Raw genomic sequence first — 12407 nt, 5'->3', positions numbered from 1 at the left:
GGGAGGGGGTGTGGTGGGGGGGGGGGGGGGGGGGGCTACAGGGGTGGCTTCTGTAAGAAGCTGCTGGAAGCTTCCCCTGTGTTCGAGAGAGCCCATACCAGCCGGCTCTAAGACGGACCCACCGCCGGCCAAGGCTGAGCCAATCAGCGATAGTGGTAACGCCTCTGTGATAACATTTTTAAGAAGGAAAAAAAAGTTGGGACAGACGGAAACAGCCGCTGGAGAGAGGAGTGAGAACATGTAAGAGAAAAAGGAGGAGGGGGAGGAGATGCTCCAGGCACCAGAGCAGAGATTCCCCTGCAGCCTGTGGTGAAGACCATGGTGAGGCAGGCTGTCCCCCTGCAGTCCATGGAGGTCCACAGTGGAGCAGATATCCACCTGCAGCCCGTGGAGGACCCCACGCCGGAGCAGGTGGGTTCCCGAAGGAGGCTGTGACCCCGTGGGAACCCTGCACTGGAGCAGGCTCCTGGCAGGACCTGCGGATCTGAGGAGAGAGGAGCCCACAGAGCAGGTTTTCTGGCAGGACTTGTGACCCTGTGGGGGACCCACGCTGGAGCAGTCTGTGCCTGAAGGACTGCATGCTGTGGAAAGGACCCATGCTGGAGCAGTTTGTGAAGAACTGCAGCCCATGGGAAGGACCCACGTTGGAGAAGTTCGTGGAGGACTGTCTCCCATGGGAGGGACCCCACACTGGAGCAGGGAAAGAGTGTGAGGAGTCCTGCCTCTGAGGAGGATGAAGCGGCAGAGAATAACATGTGATGAACTGACCATAAACCCCATTCCCCGTCCCCCTGCACTGCTGGGGTGGGGGGCTGGTAGAGAATCCGGGAGTAAAGTTTTGCCCGGGAAGAAGGGAGGGGTGGAGGGAAGGTGTTCTGAGATTTGGTTTTATTTCTCATTACCTTACTCTGGTTGATTTGTAATAAATTGAGTTAATTTTCCCCAAGCTGAGTCTGTTTTGCCCGTGACGGTAATTGGTGAGTGATCTCTCCTGTCCTTATCTCGACCCACAAGCCCTTTGTTATATTTTCTCTCCCCTGTCCAGCTGAGGAGGGGGGAGTGATAGAATGGCTTTGGTGGGCACCTGGCATCCAGCCAGGGTTAACTCATCTCAAGGGTATACTTTGAAGCTGCAAACATTGGTCAGCTTGAGACTAATAAGGGAAAACACAGAACTTGTTTGATTTTTCAATCTAGCTAGTAATGTTGATGTCTGGGGGAAAGATGGCAGATCCTCATTTGTTAAGACCCATGGGCATTGTCTGTCTATGATTCTTGTCACTGGCCTCTGATTTCTTTCAGTTCAGGCAATCCCCATCATAAACTTAAACCTTCGTATATTTGCTCAGTCTTCAAATCCACTTTCATGCTGTCCCATAAGGCTGGAACTTTCTCTCGCCCACAGCATCCATGCTTCCTTCCCTATTTCTTTTAAAATCCTTCTGTGGCCACTTCTTCAAAGAGCTGCATGGATATTAATAGCATTACATTATCTTTTAACCTTCCTGTGCTCTCAGGAAAACATTTCCCTTTGTTCTGTTTTCATTGTCTTTGAAGAAGGAAATATTGTGCTAATTATGTTCGTAAGTCACCTTAACCAGTAAAATGTCACACTTTCCCTAAGCGTCAAATACTGCAAAACTGGGGCTATCTGTAGTACCAGCAAGTGTGGCCAATTTCTTGAGCCTGTGATGTTTCATACGTCTATGCCATGACAAAGCTGCGTGAGAAGTTTGATCACCATAAGAACATGCATGGACACACACACATACACACACGTAAATCTATTAAAGTTAAAACTGCAATCTCTTGCTGAAGTTATGCTTTCTTTCCTCTGACCCAGTTTTTCATTATGTTTTTTCTTGATCAGAATTGCCAGGTATGAAAAAAAGATGAATTTAGAAAGATAAATACAAGCAGATATTGAACAAAGCTCGTTAGCACAAAATGAAGACATGCAGGCCATGTGGTTGCTGTTCAGCAGTGTAAAGTGTAGGTGCCCTGCTATCCCACTGTAACACACATTTATAATGCCATATGATCAGTCTACCCTGTTGAAAACACTGGGTTTAAAATTCTGTGATCAGATGCACATTCGCAAACCACTGGTCTGACAGTAAGCTCTTACTGGAGTTAGGGGGACACCCTTAGAGGTGCAGATCTTCACCAGCAGAGATCTTAATTGCAGAGTGGGAGATAAGACACTGCTTGGCATAAGATGTGATGGCAGAAAGAATTTGAGCTTTTAGGGGAGTAAAAAGACTACAATCCAGAAGACTGAGTCAGAATATCACAAGGTAGCGTAAACCTGGTTTTGATAAGACAAATCCTTTGCTGAAACATCAAAGTCAATGAGTCCCCAAATGATGCAGTTCAGAGAACCAAACACAGGAACCAGAAAATGGCTTTGTTACAGATAATTTCAGTTTTAAATAAATGTAACATTTTATTAGCTTGCTAACATCAGAAAATAAGCAGGCTGTTGGATGCCTGGAAATACATGCACAGCGTGACTAAATGACTTAATTTGAACTTTCATATCTCAGTTTGAAGAAGCAGCAAACATTTATTTGTAGCCTTCTGTTTTGATACATTAATCTGTTGTTCAGCAGCATTTGTGTGCACAGCTCCACAATAGCTTAGTGGGGATTCAGTGTAAATATAGAAATGTTTCCCCCAGACACAATTTAAAATAATACAAGTAGGTAAGCTGTACTTGTATATAGATACATAGCTATATAGTAGGTCTATAGATCTAGATACATAGCTGTATAGATTTAGATACATAGATCTATAGATCTATACAGCAGTTATGCTTGTATATACAGATATGCATAAATGGGGCAAGGTAGACAGAAAGAGAATGGGCACAAACTGAAACACAGGAGCGTCCCTCTGAACTTCAGATAACACTCTTTTACTCTGAGGGTGACCAAATGCTGACACAGGTTGCCCGGGGAGGTTGTGGAATCTCCCTCCTTGGGGTTATTTGGAAACTGGCTGGACACGGTCCTGGGCAACTGGCTCTAGGTTGCCCTGCTTGATCAGGGGGGCTGGACCAAAGGACCTCTGGAGGTCCCTTCCTACCTCAACCATTGTGGTAGGTTATTTTCAGCATCTGCCATAGTAATATCACCCCTATTACCATTGTGTAAATGCTTTACAAGTTTTAATCTGGTTGTGCTTTCAGCATCCTGTGAGTTAGAATAAAAGGTTGGGCTAATTCTTTCTTGTAAAATGCATCAGCATCTTATAAGTGGGGAGTGAAGGTTGAAAGAGAATTTTCAAGTGGGCCTGTTTAAGAGATGGCATTTGGGTCTTTGATTTCCATGGCTTCTTTCAAAATCCCAACTTTTGCATAGACTGTGGAGCCTAAGGTTATAAATCCTATGCAGCAGAGAAAGAGAAGTGAATTTTGATCTCCAGGTCCCAAGTGAATCCTCTGAGCTTCTTCTAGAACTTTTCTATTGCAAAGTAATGCATAAACTTGTAAAATCTCTTCTTAAGTGTGATTTCAAAGTAGCTCACAAATAGTTAGTATAGAAAACAAAAAATGGTAAGAGTAAGAACTCTGCAATGACGTGTTATAGGAACGTGAACTGGCAGACTTATGCTAGCCAGCTTTATATGCCTATATTCCTCTTCCTTGGGTCCTCCCTATTTTTTTTCAGCCAGCTGTGCTGTTTGCTTCCCAGTGTAATGCATTTTCTTCCAGGTGGGAGAATAAAGCACTGGATCTTTCTGTTACAGTTGTTAAATGCAAATACATTGTTATGGTAAGGGTTGATTAAATTCATGTGATAGGATTGATTTTTTTTTCCTCTATTTTGATTTTATCAATTCTGTCTAAACTTTTTTTCAGAATTATAACAGAAATTTTTCATGCAAAGTATTTCAGCTAAAAGAAATATGGAACATAATTCAAAAGTTATACTGAAATTTATTTCCAAGAAATGAAATATTACATTGGGCAGATGAGTTGGAAAATAGTCAACTAGGTCAGTGTAGTAGAGTTTCTTTGGCCTGGACTATAGACAGGTAAAAGTGTACATTAAAAATAGGAAATTAGCTTGGAAGGCAACAGTGAAGCTTAAAAAAACAAATAAAAATCATCAGCATACCTGATATGTTCTCTTATTCCACCATGCAAATCCAGTGCCAGAACTTAGAGCTTTCAATTTCAGATTTCCTTTGGCCTGAGTGGGAGATTACCCAAATACATATAGTAGAACTCACAACAGAATAGTGTTTTTGAAGAGAGACAATTCTGTTACATACTCAGAGTTTTCCTGAAGTTTCTAAAACTTGCAGAGAGAGTAACTCCTGAACAGTTCTAATGTCAAGTTCCTATTTTGACAGCAAAAGCAGACAGCATGAACAGCTTTCTAGTTGCCATTATTTTAGTAAAGCCAAATTTGTGACCCATATTAACTGCAAATATAAGACTATTTTCACATGAAATAATATGTACCTTTGAAGTTAACTAGAAATCGCTCTGCCTTTTAGTACTCATCATCTTGTTTCTTCCATGTGGAGCAGCTGTGACTCAGTTGAAAGCACATTTTTAGGCATTCTATCATGTAATATCTTTGTACCTCTACATTTTTCTCCTCCCTCAGAGACTATGAAGAAGATATTTCAAGAAAAGGGCATCTTTGCAGGAGAAGAAAGAGCTTTTAAACCACATCTGACCTTCATGAAGTTGTCAAAATCAACACAGCTACGTAAGCAGGTGAGCTCACATTTCACATAGCTCAGCAGCAGTCTAGAAAGTTTAATTTGGAGATGAACAAAGAAGTTGCTTATGCTATAGCATCATACTTTCCACTGTGTAACCAGCTGAAGAGGTAAGACTTTAAAATACTGATTTTTTGTTTTAGAAAAAAATAATTAGTACATCCACCATATAAACAGTAGTCCTGTACTGTACTTTAAGTTGCCACTCTTGATATTCTCAGTACAGTAATATCATGGTCTATTTTCTTTTGTGAAACTAGGCAAGACCAAAGGATGAAAGTACTTGTTCAAAATTACAGAATAATTATTGGGGTATAGATTATATGCATGCAGTTTGTTTGGATAGTTTTGTTTTGTTACTGTATAGGAGCAAATAAGCAAATAGCAGTGGCATTTATATTTGGATTATGCATAATAGGCAGACTGTCAGTTTCCTCTATTGAATAGGCTTTGGTGAGTTTCAGAGTAGTGATGAAACACATCTTCTATAATCTCTCTTGCAGGCAGTTAGTTATTTCTTGCCTATTTATTAGCTTTTTTGACAAAATACACAAATACATAAAAGTAGGTTATAGCTGTGGTGGTATATAGAAGCAATACTAGTGTATCTCATTTTTTGTTTCATACTAATTTAACAGTAATATTGTATTATTTAACATAAGGTGTATCTCCATATATTATTTTGCTGACATTGTATAGAATGTTTTACATGATCCTTTAACATTAACCAGGAAAATAATTAAAAAAATATATTTTTAAGTAAGAATTAAAGTACATAATATAAATATTTTAAGTTGATTGTTTTCCTTAATAGTAAGCATTAAAGAAAAATACTTCAAAATTTCATTAGAAATAACTCTAAAAAATGCTGAAGGTGTATATTTTAATTAAGTTGTATTGTGAAATCAGTTGGAAGAAGGCAGTGAGATTTGAGATACATTAAGAAACCTCAAGGGCATACATACTTGCTCTGAAACAGAAATAAGGACTTGTCCACAGGTTGTAGGTGGTATATTACAACTATTAAGTTTGTAAGCTCACATAAGCTTTTGCTTGTATTAACAGTTGTTTTTTAAAACATTCATGTTAAAAATTCACAGCTCTTCTAGAATATCAGCTGTTCAGTAATTTAACTCTTCAGTTAAAACATCTGAGACAATCAGGGTGGTTTTTTTGCCATTCTGTTTTTTGGTTGTTTTTTGGCTGGTTGTTTGTTTTGTTTACATTTATCTACCTTATATGAACTATTAGCCAGGATGCATACTTTCTGTGTTCTGATACTGCTGCTGACAGAACCAGGTCTGTGTCGTTCCAAATGATCTTCCTTAGTCCTCCATAATGCTCGATAATGCATATGGTATTCTAAAGATACACTGTATAGAAAGATACTATATATTAAAAATCTGTACATTTTTCTCTGTCAGTCCACTGTCAGGCATAAACATCGGTCTTTACTATCATTTTTTGTTTCATTGTGTCCAGTCCATGCACTTACTGAAAACAATAAATAAAAACATGAAACATAAAAGGAATAACTATTTTGTAGTACGTTTTAATATGATGTCTAACTGCATTTTCAGATCATACAACAGTATTAAAAACAAGAAAGAGGGAGTGGATGAAGATTATATGAGAAAGCATATAAAAGAGAAAATAGAACTAAAGTAGTTGAATATAGTTCACAGCTATAGCTTTATAACTTTATTAATATTTTTTTAAATATAAGTTTCCTTATTTGAAGCAATACTCTGTTAAGCCACTCTCCTCATAATGACATCTAAATTCCACTAAAGTTATCTTCTGGGAAAAAATAAATAAACCTGTTTTTCAAACCTTAATATAGCTACAGACATTTTTGAAATGCATATATTCTGAAAAGATTTTAACTCTCCCAAGTTGTTGCTGATATTTACAAAGCAAAGAGTTTGAGAATTCAAAATTAATAAAGATCTCAAGAAATCAGCTTTCCACTTCGAAGGCACAGCATTAAGCTAAAAATGGTAAATGCAAAAAACTTGGAAACAGACATTAATAAAGGATAAAAATGTGAGATAAAGTGGGTTAGAAAAGAGCTATCTGGGTTACTGTACCCTCTTCAACTTCTCAGGTTAAAGATCTTACCTACTCAGAAGTGGGAGCAACTTATTCTTCGTGCTTAGTTGGACAATTCTGAGATCAAATGTGCCACTGAAAACTTCCCCAAAATGAGGTACAATGTGCCTCTAGATGTCCTTGTGGAAGGAGATAAAGGGACGTGATTTACTTGCACATGTTTAGCTATTTCCACAGCTGTTTGAATGATAAAGATCTTGGGTTAGTATCATTATCTTCTACACAAAGAACCCAATCAAACACAATGAAAGAAGCAACTGGAGTTCTGCACTTGAAGACAGCATTTCTATTCCTGCTTCCCTTGCTAGCTCCCTGTGTTGCCACAGGTTAGTCGCAACCCCTCTGTTTTTAATTTGTCCAGACTGCTGTTTATTTCAGAGTGCATTGTGAGGCACACTTGATAAATGCTGTGTGACATTTGGAGATCCTTTGATGCCTAGTGCTGCCAGAACTGCAAATACTGTGAAATGAATTTCATAAGTAGAAGATGACTGACAGCTGAATTGCTCTGATGGCATCTGCTTAATTAGTAACAAGTATATCCTTAGCCTAGACAGTGGTTGACAAGAAAAAATGCCCAAAATATAATTTAGGAGTATTTAATAAATTAAATTCTTCTGTACAGTATATCTTTAGAATGCTGTATGTATTAGTAAAAGAGAATTTATTAGTGAGAAAAATCCATTTGTATTCACAACACTTGCAAGTGTTGTACAAGGCCTGATTCACTGTTACCATTCAACTTCAATGGTAACATTGTCCAGATGCTAGATATTATTTTGCAGAAAGTATTATTATGATTGTACTGGAAATAGCAGTAACCGCATGATTCAGTAATTTATTCTTGTATTTTTAAATGTAAATTATGTTAAACTTTTGCCACTATCCTAATTTCATATAGAGATAACATAAGGTACTTCTTTTGTAATAATAATAATAATTCCTTCATCATAAAGGAGGAAATTCCACACTGAATCAAACCCAAAGCAGTGTCTCCAAATTAAAAGCTTTTTGATGTGCACTCACATTCATCTTTTCGCTATCTTCAGTGAGACATACCAGATAAGATGTTTAATACTGATAATTATGAAGGTAATTACTTTTTTTAATGTAAATTTTTTCTCAGTTTATGTGACATTAATATTTTTGGCTTCTTGAAATCAAATGTAGCTGAAGAGAGATGTAGTATATCTGCTGATGTCTTTTATTAGCCATACTATAAGCAGTTACAGCAAGTTTGGGCAGTCAGACAATAAGCTATTTAATGTCTCTTCTGTTTCTCTTCTGATTCTAAGGAATCTCAGTCACTTATCTCATTGCAGGAAAGGTTATTACTTCTTTAGTACTTACTTATCATGTGTCCTGCTTCATTAATTTGTTAATGAATTTTTGTTGCATATGCATACATCAAATACTGTGTTCAGTGACAATGCTCTGCATGACAAGGGAAGTGAAAAGGAATCCTCCCCTTCTGGTATTATTACTTTAATGTTAAGTTTTACTCAATACTTGAAAAGAGAGTATAAAATGTGAATTTCTGTCTTACATCCCTAGTATAGTTTTCAGTTTCCTAGATTTGTAATTTTGCTTTTATTTATACCCATATGGCATAGATACATAATTGTACCTTATGGGACCTTATGAGAAGAGAGGGATTCTCAGTAAAACCAAAGCACTTCTCCCGTTTATCAGTCCCTGCTGATTCTGACCTCCAGCACTCTCTTTATAGTTACTCCTAGGATCTCTGATATTTTGGACAGAAATGCTGGTATAAGAAAAGCTGCAGAGCTCATTAAATCCCTCTGTATTTCCATTTATCAGCCTCTATGTCAGTGGTTTGTATTGTGACAACTGTCACTTGCTGATATGGGAGTCTGAAGCACACACTTACTTGGCATCTTTGATACTGATCCTAAAATGGCTGAAATGATCACTTTGGCACAATACAAAATAATAAACACTTTGCTTTCACAGTCTTATGAGACCAGCGGAAATATTTTGTGATTTTTGTACTATATTTTTTTTAATCTGAAGATCTAGCAACAGGGGCAGAAAATGCACAGAGCGACCCAACAGCTGGAAGAGGTTCTTAAATTCTCTTCTTTCAGTCTTCCTGCTTTCATATCATACACCATATTGCAGAGGTATGTAACTACAGTACTTGTTTTAAACAAAAAGAAGAAAGGAGATAACTATAGACAGTTTGCTACAAGCTGAATGTAGTGTGAGGTGTTAAGTCACAGTGATCATTCTTTAAATTACCAAACTCTCCTACTGAACATGGTAGATACGATGTAATCTATGCTTTTACACATAGCCCTGTTACAGGACTGAGGCTGCAGAAGGCAGCACCTCTTTATGCATGAACTCTTCTAAGTCCACATGGGGATCATCAAGGTCTAGGCAAAGAAACTTTTCCACAACAGACTTGCATTTTTCCATTCGATCTCCTTTTGAAGGATGATCAATACGTTTGATAGCTTTTCCATTGCGAATCAGTTCTGACACTTCCACTCCTCTTTCAATAATTTTGGCTGGCATTCCTGCTAATGCAGCAATGTTGGCAGCATGACTAACAGTGGAAATGCCCTCTTTGATCTGATAGAAAAATATCAACTCATCTCCATCTTGGTGGGTCTCCATGGTCAGGTACTCCAGAAGAGGTGTGTCAGGCAGGAGTTCTAGCTGCATTAAACTGTGAAAATTAGTGGAGACAAAGACCTGCGGACACTGTGTTCCTTGACTGATCCAGTATCTCAGGACAGCAGCCAGAAGGGACAGGCCATCGAGTGTGTTGGTCCCTTTACCAAACTCATCAATAAGTACCAAGGACCTCTCAGTAGCATTGTTTACTGCCTTGGCAACCTGGTTAAGATCAATCATGAAAGTGGAGAGCCCTACAGAAACTGATTCCCTACTGTGGATTCTTGTATAAATCCCATCAATTACTCCAATCACTGCCTCTGTGGCAGGGACATAACTGCCAATTAGAGCCATGAATACTATAAGACCTACTTGCTTTAAGTAGACGCTCTTTCCAGATGAATTGGGCCCTGTGATGATCTTTATTCGCCTGGTAGCCTCGCCACTGTTCACAGGATTGGCCACAAAAGTCTTTGCACATAGTTCCATGAGTGGATGTCTTCCATCCTTGATGTAGAAGCCATGGCGGTGAGTAAAACGTGGCCGGCAGTAGGCATTCTCCCGGGCCATCATTGCTAAAGCTAGTAGCACATCTAGGTGTGCAGTATACTCAATCACACTGCTAAGCACTTCAGATTTCTCCAAGATCTTTGTCTGCAGCTGGTGCATAATAAGTGTTTCCTGGTCCCTGATCTCACAGTGCAAGTCACCCAGTAGGCTGTCTAGCTCCTTAGTCCTAGCACTTCTGTAGTGCAGTTTGTCCTCTGACAAGAACATGAAGTCCAGGCCTTCGATTTCAAAGTCACTCTTATCCACCATAGTTGGTAGCCGTGGAATGGAGAGAAGGAACCCAATCAAAGGAATGTAGATCACACAACAGGAGGGAATATGATTGTCCAAGGTCTCCAATTCTTTTCGTGCCACTTCTGTAAGGAAGTCTGACAGTCCCATCAGCTTCCGTTTCTTCTCATCGATGGTGGGGTCCACATTGGGTCTAACAGTGAAGCGGTTTTCTGAGATGCTGCCTTCAAAGTCAACCACTTTGCTGATTAGACTAGCAATGTAGTGCAGATCATCAGTGAAGACCCGTGAAATAGTCTGGAAGAGTTCAATACTGTTGGGCAGGGAACGACATGTGTTCCTAAGGCACACTGCACTGTACACTGTCTTATAGAGTGCTTGCCAGTCACTAACTTTTGGGTGGGAAAGAGTCATTCTTTTTAGAATAAGAGGCACATTTTTAATATTCTTGAGGCAACCTTGAAGGGTGAGGACTGTTTCGTGGTTCTGAGCCAGCAGGAAGAAGTGGATAACATCTAGCCGTTTGTTCAGCTCTGTCAAGTTCCGAGTAGGTCGTGTGAGCCACAGCCTCAGCAGTTTTTCTCCCCATTTGCACCTGCACCGGTTTAAAATTCCATATAAACTGAATCCTTCTTTTAATCCACTGGACAGCTTGTACACAGAAGGATGGATATCACTTTTAAATATCTGCAGGACACAGTAAGTGTCTTGGTCCATATTCACAATATCTGACAACACAAACTTTTTGAAGGCCAAAATAGGAACTGCAATAGTGCTTTCTTCGAGCTCAACTCCAACCCTTCTCCTGTCTAGGAACTTAAGGAGCCCCCCTAGGGCTCGTATCATGAGTGTGCTCTCAAAAGGGATGATTGAGGACAAGTAGAGAATTTTCTCTGTTGCAGTCATATGAGATGGGATAAATGGAAATTGCCTGGATAGGATCCGTTGCTTGCTGACTTCTAGGCCAAAATCCATGTTAGGAAACAGGACAATTTCTGGTTTTCTTATATCTTTATCACCAGCAGTAGCTGTTAGGTTGGACAGAAATTTGGCAATGTTCTGGTCCTGTTTTGCACTGGTCACTATGCATTGAGGATTAACTTCCCCAATCACTTTATGTAGTAGTTTGAGGTCTTCATTATCAGGTATATCAGGCATAAAGTAGACTGAGCAGTCTTCTGTATCGTAATAAGTAATTGCAAGCTGCCCTGCATACCACAAAACAGACATGTGTGTCTCAGAGCACTCTTCTTCCTCTTGTTCGGGCCCAAGTGGTGGTGGCAGAGCACAACTCATGGCTGGTGTGGCACTCATTCTGTTGGAGGAAGATATTTTTATTCACAACTCATCCAAAAAGTCCTGAGAAGTAACTGGAACTGACAACAGCAGGTTAACACTCATTGTTCCAACCCTGGAGAAACTAAGAAGCTACCAGGAATTAAAGACAGATGTTGCCTGTTCAAGTGAAAAGATGCAGCCAATAACTACAGCCGCCATCTTGCTTCGAAGCAAGGTGTAACTGAGCTAACTACCAGCAACGCTGGAATAGTTTTACAGTTTTAATTTGTATCCTTTATTTTAGTAAGTATATATGTAAGCCCAAATACCCATAAATACAGTAACGTACGTGCACATGTATATACACGTACAAAATCATCCTCCCTCAGAGGTACGGGACACCCACGTGCACTGACCACAGATCCTCACAACAATGCAGCCACATAAACCGGTCACCGTTTCAGGGTCCTACCCCGGTATTTACGCAGCACCATCACATAGTGCCGGTTTCTATACAAGTACAGAACATACTGCTGCAGGGGTCAACCATACCAGTTTCTCCCACAGAGTCCACAGTCGCTGTCAGCAACCCACTTCCAACCCTCTCCCGCTTCTTCCCCCCTCTACTCACCCTCCTCACCACAGACGGGCAGCTCGTCTCGGCTGCTCCGGCTCCTTGCAGCCCAAAAGTTTTATCTTGACCCCCTTCCCCTCCTTCTCCGGGCAGGTGCGTGGCGCTCCCTGCGGTCAGCCCCCGCCGCCGCCGGCTCCTGTCAGGAAGGCGCCGCGCGGTGGCGCTGAAGCCCGCCTCCGCGGCCAGCCCGCGGCCGCCAGCC

The 12407-nt window shown here is 40.1% G+C and overlaps 2 protein-coding genes across 3 annotated transcripts in view; one reads left to right on the top strand and one right to left on the bottom strand.

Moving 5' to 3' along the window:
* The window catches only part of AKAP7 (A kinase (PRKA) anchor protein 7), an 89378-nt gene that overhangs the window by 20900 nt on the left and 56071 nt on the right, over window positions 1-12407 (top strand). For both annotated transcript variants that reach the window (XR_774817.1, XM_010574702.1), the window contains one exon: window positions 4620-4732. Coding sequence is in view for 1 of the 2 variants with exons in the window: in XM_010574702.1 (XP_010573004.1) it covers window positions 4620-4732 (113 nt within the window). In the remaining variant the exon portion in view is untranslated. The remainder of the gene's footprint in view (window positions 1-4619; window positions 4733-12407) is intronic.
* MSH5 (mutS homolog 5) lies at window positions 9172-11607 on the bottom strand. Its single transcript, XM_010574701.1, has one exon. It carries the CDS (start codon window positions 11605-11607, stop codon window positions 9172-9174), a length of 2436 nt encoding a protein of 811 aa, XP_010573003.1.

This window comes from Haliaeetus leucocephalus, unplaced genomic scaffold (assembly GCF_000737465.1).
Source record: "Haliaeetus leucocephalus isolate CR32 unplaced genomic scaffold, Haliaeetus_leucocephalus-4.0 Scaffold450, whole genome shotgun sequence".
In the NCBI taxonomy this organism is placed as follows: Eukaryota; Metazoa; Chordata; class Aves; order Accipitriformes; family Accipitridae; genus Haliaeetus; species Haliaeetus leucocephalus.
The sequence above is the reverse complement of the archived record's forward strand: the minus strand, read 5'-3'. Positions and strand labels throughout refer to the sequence as shown.